The sequence below is a fragment of the Sapajus apella genome, unplaced genomic scaffold (assembly GCF_009761245.1).
Source record: "Sapajus apella isolate SASKATOON/1434 unplaced genomic scaffold, GSC_monkey_1.0 scaffold87, whole genome shotgun sequence".
Classification (NCBI taxonomy): Eukaryota; Metazoa; Chordata; class Mammalia; order Primates; family Cebidae; genus Sapajus; species Sapajus apella.
In genome coordinates, this window is record NW_022437027.1 from 3,554,003 (window position 1) to 3,570,818 (window position 16,816).

At 36.7% G+C, this 16,816-nt stretch overlaps 1 protein-coding gene across 14 annotated transcripts in view; it reads left to right on the forward strand.

The window, feature by feature from the left end:
* Positions 1 to 16,816, forward strand: part of COL25A1 (collagen type XXV alpha 1 chain) — a 527,190-nt gene that overhangs the window by 333,553 nt on the left and 176,821 nt on the right. For all 14 annotated transcript variants that reach the window (XM_032254797.1, XM_032254795.1, XM_032254796.1 and 11 more), the window contains exons 5-6: positions 14,047 to 14,073; positions 14,217 to 14,243. In XM_032254797.1, the coding sequence (XP_032110688.1) occupies positions 14,047 to 14,073; positions 14,217 to 14,243 (54 nt within the window). The remainder of the gene's footprint in view (positions 1 to 14,046; positions 14,074 to 14,216; positions 14,244 to 16,816) is intronic.

The following is a 16,816-nucleotide window of genomic DNA, read 5'->3' on the forward strand; positions in this document are numbered from 1 at the left end:
TGAAATATTTCAAACTTTAAAAATTTTACTTATAAATTTTGTGATGTATGTTATTTCTGTAGATATAATTTCATGTATATGTTTTTTATGGATAATTTTTATATCCTAATCAAAATCCTTGATAGGCTAATTTTATTTTCTCTCTAAGCATCTTCAGACATTTCAACTGATACCACAATTTAAATACATATTTATTTCTCGGATAATAGATTAAAATGGTGAATACTATATGACAGTAGTTAGAAAAAGAGTTCCAGAAACATTTTGTTCTGTTTTCTTTCATTTGGGTAGGGCATGCTTAATCCTTGTTAGCATAGTGAGTGTAGGAAAGTAACCCTTCTCCAAGTTGGTGTTAGCCTTCACACTTCAAGGTTTGTTTTTTGCCTCTCCAAATGGTCAGTATATCCAGTGCTAATTATTTGAGCTCTTAGGCAGAATAGATCATAGTAATTCAAAATTAGTAAATTTTATTTTTCTAAAAAATACACAGAATTGAAGATGAGTCAAAGATGATGCATCCTTAATTGATATAGTCAAGTAAAAATCATCAGTTATCCTCTTGCTTAGAAGAGTTGCAGCACACCTTCCTTAAACCTCTTACCTGCAAACCTAAGCTATGGAGCTATTTGGGAAAAAAACACCTAGTAGAGTTTTTCATTTGTGAAGGAAATATTACTCCTTGCAATAATCTCAGCACCACAACTGACATTTGTACACATTGCGCACTGCACAAGGCAGCTCGGCCAAGGGGCAGGCACAGATTGAAATCCAGTTTATGCTCCACTTGCCTAGCTTGGAGCCTGGCAGGGAGCTGCATCTGGATGGAAGCCTCCTCCAACTGATGCAGTCCCAATTTGGGCCAGCAGGACTCTGAATAAAGTGCATGCAGTTTACTAAGAAGAAAACTATCAAGTCTTGGTGGTGAACATAATGATCTGAGAGTAGCACATCCAGGAACAGATGTAGAGTGGTCAGTATGCAGAGTTCTGGAGAGAGGCTACAGTGGAATAGAGTGGACAAGTAGAAGCTGACATTGTGGAAATAAAGGGGATCCCCAGAGAGTGTGTAGAGGGGAGGAAAGACAGGAATGAGGGGAGGGTTAATTATGAATTGCAGAAGAGGGAAAGGTCCAGGGAAGGAAAAAGAGAAAGCCCCATTAGTCGAAGACCCAGAGGAAAAGTGTTGCCAATGAGGCTAAGGGAGGAATGGTGAGCATGTGCAGTATTGCTACTGGGTTTGCAAGTAGAAGGTTATTCAGTAACTGCAGTAGCCTGGTGGTTTTCAATGCAGCATTGCCATGGTTTCAGGATTGACTTGGTAATGAAAATATGAAGAGAGTGAAAACAGAATACTTTTTCTAAAAGTTTGAAGTCACAGGGAAGGAGGAAATAGGAGTCAAAAATGCCTGCCTGTGTTTGAGATATGAGAAAAACATTTCCTTGAATACTGTTCATTTCCTCTCCAGGAGACTGTGCAAAGTTTTTATTTTCTTCTATTAATCTTAACTCTTCTGACCTAGTGTCATGAGTCAACACATGAGAAATGGTAGTCACCCCAAAAGGCACAATTTCTAGTTGAACTTTATCCTCATAAACATTCATTGGAAGCATATTGGGTACACAGATATCTGCGTCTTTTTTATGCTATCAGGCTATTTAGAAAATACTAATTTTGGTCCTGATGTCTTGTTTAAAGGCCTCTGTTGCAGAAAATATGCTAATGTACATATTGAATATTTACCATGTATAAGGCAAAAAGCTACACATTTGAGAGGAAGGGAATGGAAATAATGTTTACAGAGTACCCTGCATTCTTTTAATTACCTTCTACAACTTGCATATGAGGTAATTAGTTTTTTGCTCTAGGTTACAGATGTGGAAACTGAGGCTCAGAGAGGTTAAGTCACCTGCCAAAAGTCACGTGCTAGTATATATTAAAGCCTCCAAAGTCAGTGTTTATTATGTTTCCCCATGTACCTATTTTCCTACACTCAAGGGCCCTGGTAGTTTATTAAGAAACTAATCTTATTCCCAGCGGGGTAAGCGAAGTTTCACATAAGTGGCACAAGTGCTTTAGGAGTTCAAAAATAAGGAAAGGACATATCGGAAGGGCAGTTAGGCAATGCTTTGGGAAGCGAGATCATGGACGTGAGTCATCAATGATGGCTATAGAGATCGTGAGCTTATGAGGGAGGTGGAGATGGGATTGTACTGTAAGAACAAAATTTTCTTCCAGAAACTCAAAATTCTGTGTTTATTATTTTCCAAGTCGCTTCATAGCTCAGGCTTCCAGGTAAGATGTTTAAGAAAGGTGTCCTCTAGCTATTCCAAGCAAAATGACAATGGATAATGTTTATTCAGGAGAAAGAAGGATATAAGTAAAGACAGAGTGAGAAGAGAGAGGGTCATTTTGAGAATAGCTGGTATTGAAGACAGGCTAGAGGGGAGGCTCCTTGTGGAAAATTGGGGAAGATAAGGCAGAAAAGGAAAATTAGGAGCAGGTTATAGAAGACTTTGCACACAGGTAGAAGTTAATCGTTTATTTGGCATGAATTGGAAGAGTATTTTAAAATAAAATTTTAAATGATATAACTACTATGGGGATGTTCAAAGATTCTCAAAAGGAGGAGAAAATAGTATCATAAATTGCCCTAGACCTATCACCCAGCTTCAAGAAACATCAATTGCCAATTTTACTTTTATTAATCTCTTTCCTCTCATTTGTTTTGCTTTGTTTTATTTTTGCTAGTGTATTTTAAAGCAAAGCTTAGATATTATATCATTATATTTACAAATACTGAAATATGTATCTCTAACTGATAGAAGCTTTGGAAAACAAAACCACCATTTTATCATCATCCCTAATAAAACTAACAATAATTTCTTAATATCAATACCCAGTCCATATTTAAATTTCCCCAATTGTCTCAAAAATGTCTTTTTACAAATGCTTTGTTAGAACCAGGACCCAAAGCCTGCACTTGGCATTTAATTATCAAAACCCTTCAGCTTCTCTTATTCTGTAGTGGTCTTCCTTCCTTTTATTGTTCTATGAAATCAATTTTTATAGGACATTGATTATATATTTAGAATGTCCCACATTCTGGATTGGTCTAATTACTTCCTTCTGGTATCATTTAACTTGTTTCCCTCTCTATTTAAACTACAGGTTACACTTAGAAGTTAATTAGGTTTGGCTCAATTTTTAGGAAACTCTGTAATAAATGTATAGTATAATTTTTAGTTCATCATATCAAGAAGCACATAATGTTTGGTTGATCAGGACATCAAGGTATGTTGACCTGATACCCAGTAACATTTCACCAAATACATCCATTGAACATTGTTGTCTATAGCAACTTTTTCATTGTAGATTATAGAATGAGCCCTTGAAGTTCTTTGAGCTGAGGAGTGATATATTCCACAATGTGCTTTAGGAAAAATAATTTGAGAAAAGTATGTAGGATGGAGTAGAAGAGGTGAGGCCAAGAGAGGTTTGTAGATTATTCCAGTTATCCAGGAACAAGAGTGCAACAAACACAAAAATGTGGACATAGATTCAAGGGATTTTGTGGCATATGAAATCTATAGGACTTGGCAATAGATTAAGTTAACTGAATCAAATATAACATTCAGCTTTTAGGCTTGTAGAAGCAGTACCGTGTTTAACAAAAACAGGAAAGTTAGGAATCATGATTGACTTGCAACAGAAATTGAGAAATTTGATTTGAGAACGTTGAATTTGAGCTGATTATGGTATATGTTGGCGTACACATCTGGTAACCAATTGAAAATACAGGATTGCAGCTTGGAAGAGAATTTAGGGTATAAGTCAGGTACTAGTCTGGCCTTAGGGTATATTTCATGGCTAATGAGGGAAGTAGAGTAGAAAAAAAGGTTTAGACAAAAATTTGGGCAATCTGAACGTTTAAGGGTTTTGTCAGCCCTATCTCCCCAAAACTCCAGTTGATTTGGTTTTAGTTTAGCCAGGGATAGCTCCTCTCTTGTGCCTAGAAGACTGGCTCAGAAGTTTTCCTTCCCGTAGTTCACTTTATTCTTCCTAATGGAAAGGAATGTCCCCAAGATCAGTATGTATTTCAACTCATGTTTATTTTTTCCAAAACAGACTATAAAAATATGACTTATCTTCTGCTACCTCCCTCTCTGTCCTCCAATTCAACCTCCTTTCTATGACCAATGTATTATTTAGGGAAACAGGAAGAAGACAAGACATTAAAATGAGGGAGTAGTGGGCAAAGGCAGCTTTGTTTCTCTTTGTCTTTAGGACACATGTTTGAAGGGCATGGAGAAGAATTCAAGGGAATGGGAATGACTGAAGAGACAAGTGAGAAAAAGAACAACTAGGGCAAAGTTGGGGAGGAGGCACAGAAGTACGTAGGAACAGTGTTCTTCTCACTGCAGAGAGAAGGATGAAGGTGCAGCAGACTCAGAAGATGGGGAGTATGGTAGTTGTAGAAGCTCATATTAAAAGCCTTTTGATCATCTTAGGCATCAGCTGAAAAGGAGGGAGATCCAATATATATTGGAAGACTGAGAATGGTCCACAAGCCCTGAGAGTCCGGCTCTCCTAGCCTCATCTGAGAGTCATTTTTTAATTTTTTAATTTTCTGAATATCTCTTTAGACTCCAAGGAACATCCTACCCTTATCCTTGTGTTGTGCTCAGTGGCCCTTCATAAAACCTATATTGCTTTCTATGCTCTATATACTACTGCAAATGAACAAAGAATCAAACTGACCTTCAAACAAGGTGTCTTAAGTAGCCCTGGTAAAATTATGTTGGGACAAAATATTAGGAAATATGCTGAAATCGATGATTTGCAGATTAAACCCAAGGTATAAAGATGAATATATCTCTGGATACATTTGAATCATATTGCAGACAGTAAGAGCATTGTAGGATAGAATGTACCATTAGCTATAAAGTCATAGGGCTACTGGGGCATTAAAAGAGCAAGCTGATGCTTTCTTTCGACAAAAGGAATGTTTAGGATTCCAAGTCTTTCACCATGGAGTTCATTTTATTTGACCTCTTAAAAATAAGTTTAAAAAAAAAAGGCAAAGTTAAACAAAGCAGTTTTAGCAATCTCTTAAAACATTTAAGGCAAGGAATGATGCTAGGAAGAAGGAACCCCTTGGTTTTGATTGGCAGGAGCGGTAATTTGACTGTATTTAATTCATATTGTGTTAGAAAAGAAAACCAGAGAAAGCGTCCCTGATTCCTGCTGTTTTACAAGCCTTTAACTCCATTGAGCTACATCAGTCTTACTTTTGAGAGTCCTTTTTTAATGTTTGGTTTTTCTAAATTTTCTTTAGTGCTAGACCCACTAATTGCTTCCTTATGGCAGCTGCTTATGATTTAAGACTGATCATGGACACATATAGTCCCTTGTTCAAGGCTCAGATGGACATCACAAAAAACCTCACAGTTATGATCTTACTATGGAAAATGCCCAGAAAATAATAGCCATAAAAATTTGTTTTCTACTAAGTGCGGCTGGTTTTGATATTTTAAAAGTTTCTGTTTATACCCACCCCCTCTGCTTGGTCTCTTTTAATCTTCAATGTACACTGAAAGGTGTAAAGTCTGAAGCTATAAATCTGTTTATAGCTATAATTCCCTTCTCTGGCTTAGCAGAGTTTGACACTATAATAAACACGGTTCTTCTGCAGCAACACTGAATCTGGTTCTTCTATAATTCTTTATATGTTGCCGCTTTGAACATTGAGGGTTTTATTGCATTCTTTTCTTTCTGGTCCTTTCAATTTAGCAAGAACGGTTGGGCACCTAGTCTATGCTAGGGGTGACTAGGTGGTTCTAGGGCCTGATGTTTTGTCTATCTTATTCATAAAAGTAATGTTGTTAAAACTATGATGAAGTTTATTTGTTTTGTTTGTTAATAATTCCTGAACAATAGAGGTAGATTATATTGGTTTAGGAAATCAATTCTCTCTCTCTCTCTCTTTTTCTCTCTCTCTCTTTCTCTCTCTTTCTTTCTCTCTCTCTCTACCCCCACCCCCCTGGCTCCCTCTCACCCTCTCTCCCCGGACTCTTGCTGTGTCACACAGGCTGGACTGCAGTGGTGCAATCCCGGCTCCTGGGTTCAAGTCATTCTCCTGCCTCAGCCTCCTGAGTAGCTGGGATTACAGGCGCACACCACCACACCCAGCTAATTTTTGTATTTTTTTATAGAGACAGGGGTTTCACCATTGGTCAGGCTAGTCTCCAACTCCTGACCTCCCAAAGTACTGGGATTACAGGAGTGAGCCACCGCACCTGGCCAGGAGATCCATTGTATTTCTTTATCCTCAAGTCAAGTATCTGAAAAAGAAATGTTATGTTTGCCATAATTAAAATATTAAAAATATGGAGTGTGTGCTTGATAATTACTATTATACTGTTGGTAGGGCAGGGATTTTATAAATTGCTTCATGTATAATATTTTAGCCAAACAGTAGGCATTATTTTCCCCATTTTAAAGATTATGAAACTGAGGAACAAAGACATTAATTAACCATCTAAAGATCACACAAGTGATTGCAGCCAGGATTCAGTCTTCCTCTGTTTGACTCTAAAACTCAAGTTCTTAACTATCAAGATACTTTGTTTCATGTACCGCATTTTAAAGTAACTCTCAAATTACCCTTTTACTTACTTTATACTGAAGCATTTAAAAAGAATTAAACACAAGTATCCACACACACAATTTATCTATACTTACATATGGGAACTCCTTGATTTTACATCAGGTTTTCAGAAAAAGTTATTTTAACTTTAAAAATTACACATTTCTAGTTCAAGTTGTTTGTAAAGTTGAAAGTCTATGAAACAGTTTGGTGGTTTGAAGAAGAAATGTCCCTAAAAAACGTGTGCTAGTAAAACGGAAAACTATATATGAGTTTAAGGTAGAAGTAAATACTCGAAAGAACACACATTCCCCTTCTGGTTAGAGATAAACCAGTGCTAACTACATAAAACACATTTTTCAGTAGGAGCGTGGATGTATCCTCACCTAAATACCTAGGATCCCTATTTTTCAAGTAAAACTAGATTTTTAATTGTTAATACTTTTTGCAATGTGATTTTCTGCAGTTTTGGATACCTGCTAAGAAACTGTGGTACCAAATTCAGTTTCCTCGTTAAGTGTGGGGTTTGAGTATGTGTCTCATTGGCACTACAAGCCAAGTTCATCATGCAATTTTGGGAGTAGGCAGTAGAATTGAAGCTTCTATCCTAGTTGTACAAGAGAAAAACTGGATATTCTGTTTCCTTCCTTCCTGGGAGCTTGTGAACACTGATAACATTTGCAAGTGCCTGAGCACATCCGAAAGAAGAACCACAGCAGATGTGCAGTGACCACTGAGGTTGTGCTATGCTCCCAGAGAACGGCTCATACCGCAGACTATCTTCCTTATCTTTAAAAGACTAGGAAAATTGTGGAGTTTAAAATAGAGTAATTCCATATTCAGTTTGCAGTTTAAAAAGTAGAGGAAAGGAGGCTGGGTGCAGTGGCTCACGCCTTTAATTCCAGTACTTTGGGAGGCCAAGGCAGGCAGATCATGAGGTCAGGAGATAAAAACCATTCTGGCTAACATGGTGAAACCCGTCTCTACTAAAAATACAAAAATTAGCTGGGCATGGTGGCGCACGCTTGTAGTCCCTGCTACTCAGGAGGCTGAGGCAGGAGAATCCCTTGAATCAGGGAGTTGGAGTGTGCAGTAAGCTGAGACCATACACTCCAGCCTGAGCAACAGAGGGAAACTCAGTCTCAAAAAAAAAAAAAGGAAAAACGTAGAGGAAAGGAAATGTAATAAAGTCCTTTATTCAGAAGTTAACGCAGAAGAATGGTGGCGTCTGAGGGGAGGCAGTTGTGACTACCTCTGTGCTGCTTCTGCTCAGTGGTGGTGATAGAGAATGTTCTCTCTCTCCTCGGCTATTTTCAATTAGGCCAGCTGAAGCTGCCAGCACTGTGGATTTGAAATATAACCCTAAAACCAGATTTAAACTCCATATGATTCACTTGAGTGTGGAACTGCTGTATTTATCTGGGTTGAACCAGCTTAGGCCAAGGCTTTTCTGCAAATACACTAAATGGTGAACCTTGAAATGAGTAGGACTTGTTAAAACATGTTGCCACCTGTCAGCGGCCCGTGTCCAGTCAGTTAACCAGTCTTGTTGGTTTTTACCTGAGAAATGTCTCCTGAATCTAGAACTCTCCCTGCGCCTCCACTACCACAACCTTAATTCAAATCTTTGCCATCTCTCTCGGACCAAGGCAAATACTTCCTAAGAATCCCTAACACCCCGTGTTCTCAGAGCTCCACAAAACAGAACACACTTCATCTCCACACTCATTATTACATTGATGACAGAATCCAGCCCAGACACATGAGTATGATTTACCAGCCTTTTGAAATCTCTTTCCTGCTATTTTCTATCTCCATTCCCCACATGTTCTTACCACCCTGAACTCCTTTCTCTGACATCATAGTATTTTCTCACAACTGGGCATGTGTATCCCTTCTCCCCGACCTGCTTCCTCCTCCTCCCTCCGTCCCCTTATTCCTGGACACCTTTCAAGAGCCAGTTCCAATATCACCTTTTCAATTCCAGCTCTCCCACTTCTTTCTGCTCTGTACGCCCACAACAAAGTATTTAGTCCACTGATTGTGACTGTATTTACATGTCCCTCCTCCAGGCTCACAGTATATCGCCTGGCTGATAGTGAGCCAGAAATGCTTAGAGAATAAAGCTTACTTGTCCTCATATTTCCACAGTGATGAATAGATTAATCAGAAAAGGTTTTGTTATATTTCTTGAGTAAAAATAAACTTATCTGTACTTTCCTGGGATGGAAGTCATAACCCTGTCCTTATTCCAGGAGCTTGGACTGCCAATTCCCAGTGTTTGCTTCTTTCCCACTTTTTTCTACCTCAAGCAGAATTTAATTTTGTTTTCATTGTTGTCATCTTTTAAAAACTATTCCTGCCTTAGTTTTTTCCAGTTCAAAGTAGGTAGAATTTACAGTTCCAGCAAATAAAATACCATGATTGGGTTACTCCAGGCCTAGGAATATATCTCCCTTTTCCAACTGTATTTCCACTGCTGTTATGTAGATTGAAATTCAATATTTTCCTGAGTGTCATTCATTGTGCCTCTCTTTGTTTTTAGTTTGGTTTTATCATTTAACTGAAATAGACAATAGAACATAGAAGAAAGCTAAAACCGTAGTTACTTAAGCAGAATAGATTTGAGGACACTTAAATTGGCATAGGCCAAGACCCACATTAAAGTTTTTTTACAAATAGAAAAGTGGTTTGTGCAAATTCTGAATGTAAAGCCATTTGAACAAGGGCCAATTTGAAGTTTGCCACTGAAATTTATAAATCCTTTGGTAGGAAATTAATAACATTCCAACAATGCCCTACAAGAAATATTCTAATTACTAACAACACTAATGAATAAAAACTTTATTAGCACCCTTACGTTCTTATTTATGTAATTAACCTTAGGATTAAATTACATTAAACTAATTTCATAAAACTAATTCAAAAGATTATTTCAAATGTTCCTACTTATTTAATTCCTACTTATTTATTCCTACTTATTTCATTCCTACTTATTAATTCCTACTTATTTAATTATTTAATTACATAAAACTAATTCAAAAGATTATTTCAAATATTCCTACTTATTTATTAAAATAGGCCCTATAAAAGATCTGACTCTTAGATTCTAGATTAAACCAGGTCGAGTCCCTGAAAGAGCCTTCTATAAAGCTGTGACTCCCTATTCACTTCCCTATGACTGCTAATTTTACCATCCTTCCTTTCCATTTACCCTAACCTTCTTAGAGCAACAAAGTTTTATCTTCAAATAGTTACCACCTAAACATTGATACTGTTGTTACCTGAAAAATAAATGTGTCTACTAAATATTAGATTTTTAAGCTTGGTTTAGTTGGAAATAGCAATGTGCCATTAAAAATACTTTGTAATTCAAATAGCCATTAATTTGTATTGCTGCCTATCCTTTAGTTAATACTAGTTAGCTTTTTTTAATGCTAAAGATAAAAAAATTCATATCCCAATTTTAATTTTAAAGGATAATGATCAAATAAACCTTTCTTTCATTTGTAATTTTTTAACTTAGAAATGAAGCATGGCTTCTAAATTTTGGAAATATTACACCATCTATATTTACTAAGGTAGCCCACTTTGTTCTGCAAATTCAATACATATTTTCAGTGCTTGAAGAGGGTTCAATTCGGAAGGAAGAGTGGGATTTCAGTTAGAGCAGAAGAAACACCTGCTGTTAATCCCAAGTGCACAAGTGGGGGCTGGAGTGTCCGAAGCAGCCACTGCAGCTGTGCGTGGAGGTTGACCTCGGCTTTGCTTCTGTCCTAAGCTGGCAGGTGCCAGGACGCCATGCTGTCTGCTCGGAAACACTCTCTTTTGAGGCAGCAATATTTATTGCTCAATTGTGAATTCAAATTTTCATGTGTTCATGTGTTAAGCATCCTTGCTCAGGGCAAGCTGGCTAAAGAGTTCTAGTTGACACGTGGATTTGGCATGAGTACTTGGACTTTGAGGAAAAGCGTTGTCTCTGTTTCTCATTGTCAAATAACTTCACAAAACTTTGTCCTTAAAAATGCTGTGTAACCTAACAAGGTGCCTTTAGAGGACTGGTACTATGAGCGATGTGGCCTCTGAAATCTCATTGGCAAAAGCAAACAAAGGTTTAAAGAGAACCTGGAAAGGAGGTGGATATGGAGGCTGGGGCAGCATCCATAGTAGCAGTTGATCTTGATGTAGCTGGATTTTCTAGAGGTCATTGTTTCTTAATGCTAGTAAATGGAAACTGTTTGCCTTCAGCATTAGGCTATTTAGCTTCTCAGGTACAGGGACCATGTCTTTCTAAATCAGCCTTTCCCACCATATATGTCCTACCAGTGCTTACAATGTTGCCACTCTCTATACACATTCAACAAATGAGTGTAAAAATCAAAATAAACTTAACTAACATGCTACTTAAATCAAGACTAGAACCTCAATTGTATTTTTAAAATTTGGTAATAGATACCCTCTCATTATTCTTCACTTTGGCTTTCATCTGCCCCACCACAAATAAAAGCCTATTTGAATAACCTTAGCAAGCATTTCGCATGTGTTAAAAATAATTGAATAAAGTCTTTAAACTTAATTTTCTGATTGTACTCACTCATCATTACTTGATTCACTGAAAACAATAAGAACGTTAAACATTTATTGAAAACAAAAATAATTTTTTCTCTTCTTTTAAATGGCAAAATGATTTGTGGGGTAAGAGATAAAAAGGTTTTATAAAGCTGATTCCATCATCTTGGTCCCTCCCTGCCCCCACTCCTCCTCAATTCCTCTTTCTCTCATTTTGAACTTGAGACATTGGGACCAGTGTCTATGACACTGTGGAAATGTAGTGAGGAAGCATTTTAGATGGCCCTGTTGAAGGCAGCCACCAGATAGGTATCCCTCTTTCTGAGAATTTAGGTCCAGAGCTGGATTCCAATACTTTGTGTCAAAACCTCTACATTTAAAGTCACATATACTGGGTTGAAGTCCTGGCTAACTCACAAGAAGCCTAATACTGATAAGCTTTGAGTTTCATTTTGGCATCTATGAAAGGATTATCATAATACTTTCCTCATTGGATTGCGGAAAAGATTGAATGCAACAGGTGAAAAAGTTTTTTTGTTGATGGTAAAAGATATAAAGTATAGGGCATGATGTGGTTATTACTGATTTTATGATAATTTCACAGCTGTTACCAGAGGGCCACACTGAGAATGGGAATCTGGTGCAGTTCTCTGTAGCTGGTACTTAGCAGGAGGAAATGTTTTAGAAGGTGGAGCATTGGTACATTCCCACCTGCAGTGACATAGCAGTCTCTACTGGCACCTAGGATGGGGTACTGTGCTAGAATCTGGGCCTGTTTTCTGTCTAGCCTAGTCCTTGTTCCCCAGCCCTGCTGAAAATGGAGATCAGAGATAGAAAGTGACTCCAAAATGCTCCAGCTCCTCAAGTGGGCACATGACTTTATCTTTAAGAGCTAGAAAAGATAACATAACCAGTGCCTCTAGAATTGGTATTTCCTGCTAGTATTTCTGTCTGAAGGTAAAGAAACTCTCAATGAGGCTCAGAAATAGGCAGCTGTCCCCCAAAAAAGAAATTCCTGTAAAGAGCCACATATATAGGGTCACTTAACTTATGACAAAGGTAATAATGTATATAATGGGGAAAAGATACATTTTCAAGAAATGTTGTCTGGTTAATTTGATATTCACATTTTTAAAAAGCATCTTGACTTTTATCTCACATCATTTACAAAATCAATTCTTAATAAATTCAGATTTAAATATGAAAGATAAAATAATAAAGCTTTTAGCTTTTAAAATAAACATAGAAAGCCCTATTTATGACACTGAAGTAGGCAAAGATTTCTTAAGTAGAATATAAAAAGGGACAACTGTAAAGAATAAACAGTGTTAAATTGAGGTTTCTTAAAATTAAGAACTCAGAGGTATTCATCAAAAACACCTCTAAGAGAATGTAAAGGCAGTAAACAAAGTGGGAAAATATATTTACAGTAAATATATCTGACAAAAGACTCATTCAAAAATATATAAATAACTCTACATCTACCTATATACATATGTACAATGTATAATATACAATAGATAAAGAACTCCAGCAAATCAACAGGACAATTCAGTAAGCCAAGGGCAAAAGGTATAAAGAGACACTTTATGAAAAAGGATGCAAAAAGGGCCAATACATGTATTAAAAGGGGGTTCAATTTACTAATCACTGGGGAAATACATATTAAAACATGATGTGAAATTACCATATCTCTACGAGAATGCCTAAAATTAAAAAGATAGAAAATATCAAATATTGGTGATATGGGGCAACTTAATTCCATACATTGCTGATGTGGCTTAAATTGTAAGAATCGCTTTGAAAAACCATTTGGCAGCATCTACTAAAACTGAGCATTTGTATAATCTATAACCTAACAGTTCCTTTTCTGGACATACATCCAACAGAAATGCATGTAATTTTTCACAAAGAACATGAATTACTGTGTTCATAGCACCTTTTTTTGGGAGTCTTGCTCTGTTGCCCAGGCTGTAGTATAGTGACGTAATAGCTCACTGCAACCTCTGCCTCCCGAGTTCAAGTGATTCTCCTGTCTCAGCCTCTCAAGTAGCTGGGATCACAGGTGTCCACCACCACTCCCAGCTAATTTTTGTATTTTTAATAGAGATGGGGTTTCAGCATATTGGCCAGGCTGATGTTGAACTTCTGACCTTAGGTGATCCACCCACCTTGGCCTCCCTAAGTGCTGGGATTACAGGCGTGAGCCACTGTGCCTGGCCATAGCAGTATTTTTTATAATAGTCAAGACCTAGAAAATCCTGGAAACGAATGGCAGCCAATAGTAGAATGAATAAATAAATGATGATATAATCATACAATGGAGTATCATAAAGCAGTAAGAGCAACCTACAATGACACCCAAAATTATGGATGAATTTCACACTAATTAAGCAAAAGCGGCCAGACTCTGTGAGTTTATGTCCATAAAGTACAAAAACAGGCAAGCTAATCTATATTGTCAGAGGTCAGAATAGAAGTTACTGTTGGTAGAGGGTAGTGACAAGGAAATATCCCAACAGGAGCTTCTAACTTGTGGGCAATGTTCGCTTTCTTTAACTGGGTTCTACTTGCATGCATATGTTGAATTTGTGAAAATTTAGCACATTATGTACTTATGACATGATATATGCAGGTATATATGCACAAACATATATGGTTATATGTTTCACATTCGAATATGATTATAGTTTAGAAACTAAAATTTCTTGAGAAACCTCATTGACAGCTATCTATGTATTCTTTGAATGAATCTTTCCATTAATGTGGCTGATCTATTCAGTTTACAAGATCTTTTCTTTTTATTAATTTTTTTTTCTCTTTTTTTTCAGGGCCCTCCTGGTCCTAAAGGTGACAAGGTAGGAAAATGCATAGCAGAAATAAATAAAGTTAGTGGAGATCCATATTGGCATGAGCTATACTGTATTACATTTTGATCTTTTTAAGGAACCTTATGTATACATTTTAGCTAAAATTGTCATCTCACCGTTCTATTCTACAGGGAGAACAAGGTGATCAGGGACCTCGGGTAAGTTGTGCTCTACCTATCCTGGGCAGAAACTTAGTTTCTAAATGCAAGTTTATTGAATGAAACTAGCCCAGCTTCATACTTGCCTTTGTTCCACATGATTCGGTAATGGCTGGCAAAAATTCCATACCTCTTGTAAGTGAAAACACCTAATTAACTAATTGCATGTATTCTGTTGCAGTATCTTTACTTGATTCCTATAAATAGAAAATTCTGCAATAATTAGACATACTGAGTAAGGGTCAGAATCACTTCCAATTATCAACAGCAGCCACCTTTCCAGTGACTATTGGGTCCTTCAGATTTGCATGAATTGTTTCGCAATACAGAGGCCATATGGATTTCTGTTGAATTTGGCCTTTTGCTACGTTAAACTTTACGTGCTCTTGCATAAATATGTTTTTTATAGATAAAATTATCAATGCATTTTACATATATGTTCTTTGGCATAAGTTTGAATAATGCTTAGTTGAATTTCTAGTTTTTATAGATTTTTAAGCAGATAAAAGGTGTAATACAATTTAGCATTTCAGGATGGAGGGAACATTCTTTTAAGCTTCTCAGATATGGCCCTTGTAACCATTATAACACAATGGTGAATGCTTTGTTGTTACCTTGGTAGTGCCAAGTCCTCTACTTCACATCTGTGCCTTATTACCCAAATGTTCAGACATACTGTTTCAATGATGTAGTGGCTCCGTTCAACATACCTCTCAATTTTCTCATGTCACTATGCACAAAAGCAAGTATTTGGTTGAATAGAGTAATTTTTTACAGTGTAAAGGCTTATTTAGAACTTTCAGGTTGAAAACAAACTATGTAGGTCTTTCTGTGAAACTGACTGTACTTAGTTACTTATTAAATGCATTTATACTGCATAGAGATTTTTTGCAAAAGATGCAGTTGATGCAAACTTGAAAGGTTTGTAGTCATATTATCTCCTCATGTTTCTTAGAGAAAAGTTATGCTATGATTTCTTATACTTTCCCTTTTGTTCTTCAGCCACTTCTTCATATGGAAATACTGATTATGCTTCACAGCATTTTATTTCTCATGGCAGTTACTCTGGCTGATGACTAGCTTCAAGCCGAAAGCTCATTTTAGGAGATTAAACACGACATTATCTACTGTGATGGATATGAATAAAATAAAACTCTCATAACCTTAAGTGATTAGAATACAGCCATTTGGTCTATACGTGGTGATTATTTCACATGACATGTCTCCTCATATCGAGTATCATTTCTTTCTACACGCAGTATCAAAATCACTCAATTTACCCTTTCCAGGTAAGAGGGAAACTGTTTCCATTCTGAGAAATCTTCTTTTGGCAAAGGAAGTAAAGAGTGGTTCACAGCTTAGCTGTCATCAGTATGCATGCAGTCCTCATTTTCAAAAAGGTGTGTTGGCTTTCATCATTACAAAGAGTGATGATTGATTATAAAGCTAGGCCAAATTTTCAAGATGAAACCTGAAACCATCTGAAATTCACCTGGTTTCGTGTTGCATTACAAACTAAGACTTGGACCAGTTTCCTTGAAAGTTTGGCCAAAGTTCATGAACTACTTTGACAAACCCAGACTGCCTTTCATACAGATTTCAGCCAGTTTTCACACTGAATGGGGCCAGGTTTCACTCAGTTCAGAGCCCATTTAGCATTTCAGGTGGAAAGTGGCAAAAACTGATCTCATTTTTCTCTGTATTTTGCTTTGTGTTGAAGGAATTTGGATTGAATTCCTAATGAAGGATGAATCTTCATGGGTATGAATCTAAATGTCCTGGAAGATACAGGTGAAAGAGAACAAGAACCCACTGACCTGCTTGTCTTTTCTCCGATTCCAAGCAGGTCTCACTCAGTGCTCTTAGAATTTTATAAACATTACCACTGCGTAACATAGTATTAGCTACAAATTAGGAACTTCATCATATCAAGATTGTAAGATGAAGGTTCTATATTTAGAAAAAAAATCAAAAGTAAGAACTGGAAACATTTCCAATTAAAATTAATGAAAATTAATTTTACCCACATTCTCTATTTAGGCACAGTGTTTTAGCTGATGATGACCAAAGGCTCTTTTTTTAAATGTAGATTTTTGTATTTGAATACCCTGTCCATTTTCATCCTATTGCAGATTTTAAATTATGCTTTTTTTACCATGTTTCCAATAGTTTATTTCTTTCCATGATTAACAATATGAACTCCAAACCCCATCATGTCAGCTCTTAGTTAGGTGAATTTCCGTTATGAGACCTATACCATTTCCTTGAATATTTGGAAGTTTTATCTCTGATTCCCCAAGTGTCCAGTGGGAATAAATTAAGCCATAAGAGATAAATCAAAGCAGGAAAAACTTGAATATCATACAGAAATTAAGAATGTGAGACTATTTTTAAGTACTTGGACATATATTCAGCAGTATATATTGAGCAGTTACCACCTTTAAGATACTATGCTTAACCCTATAGACACAATAAATGTGTCCACTTATTTCTCTCTTCTCCTAACCACCAAATTCAACCTACTTTCATGTTCTTGATTACTCCAGTGGCTTTCCAATTAATCTTTGTATTTC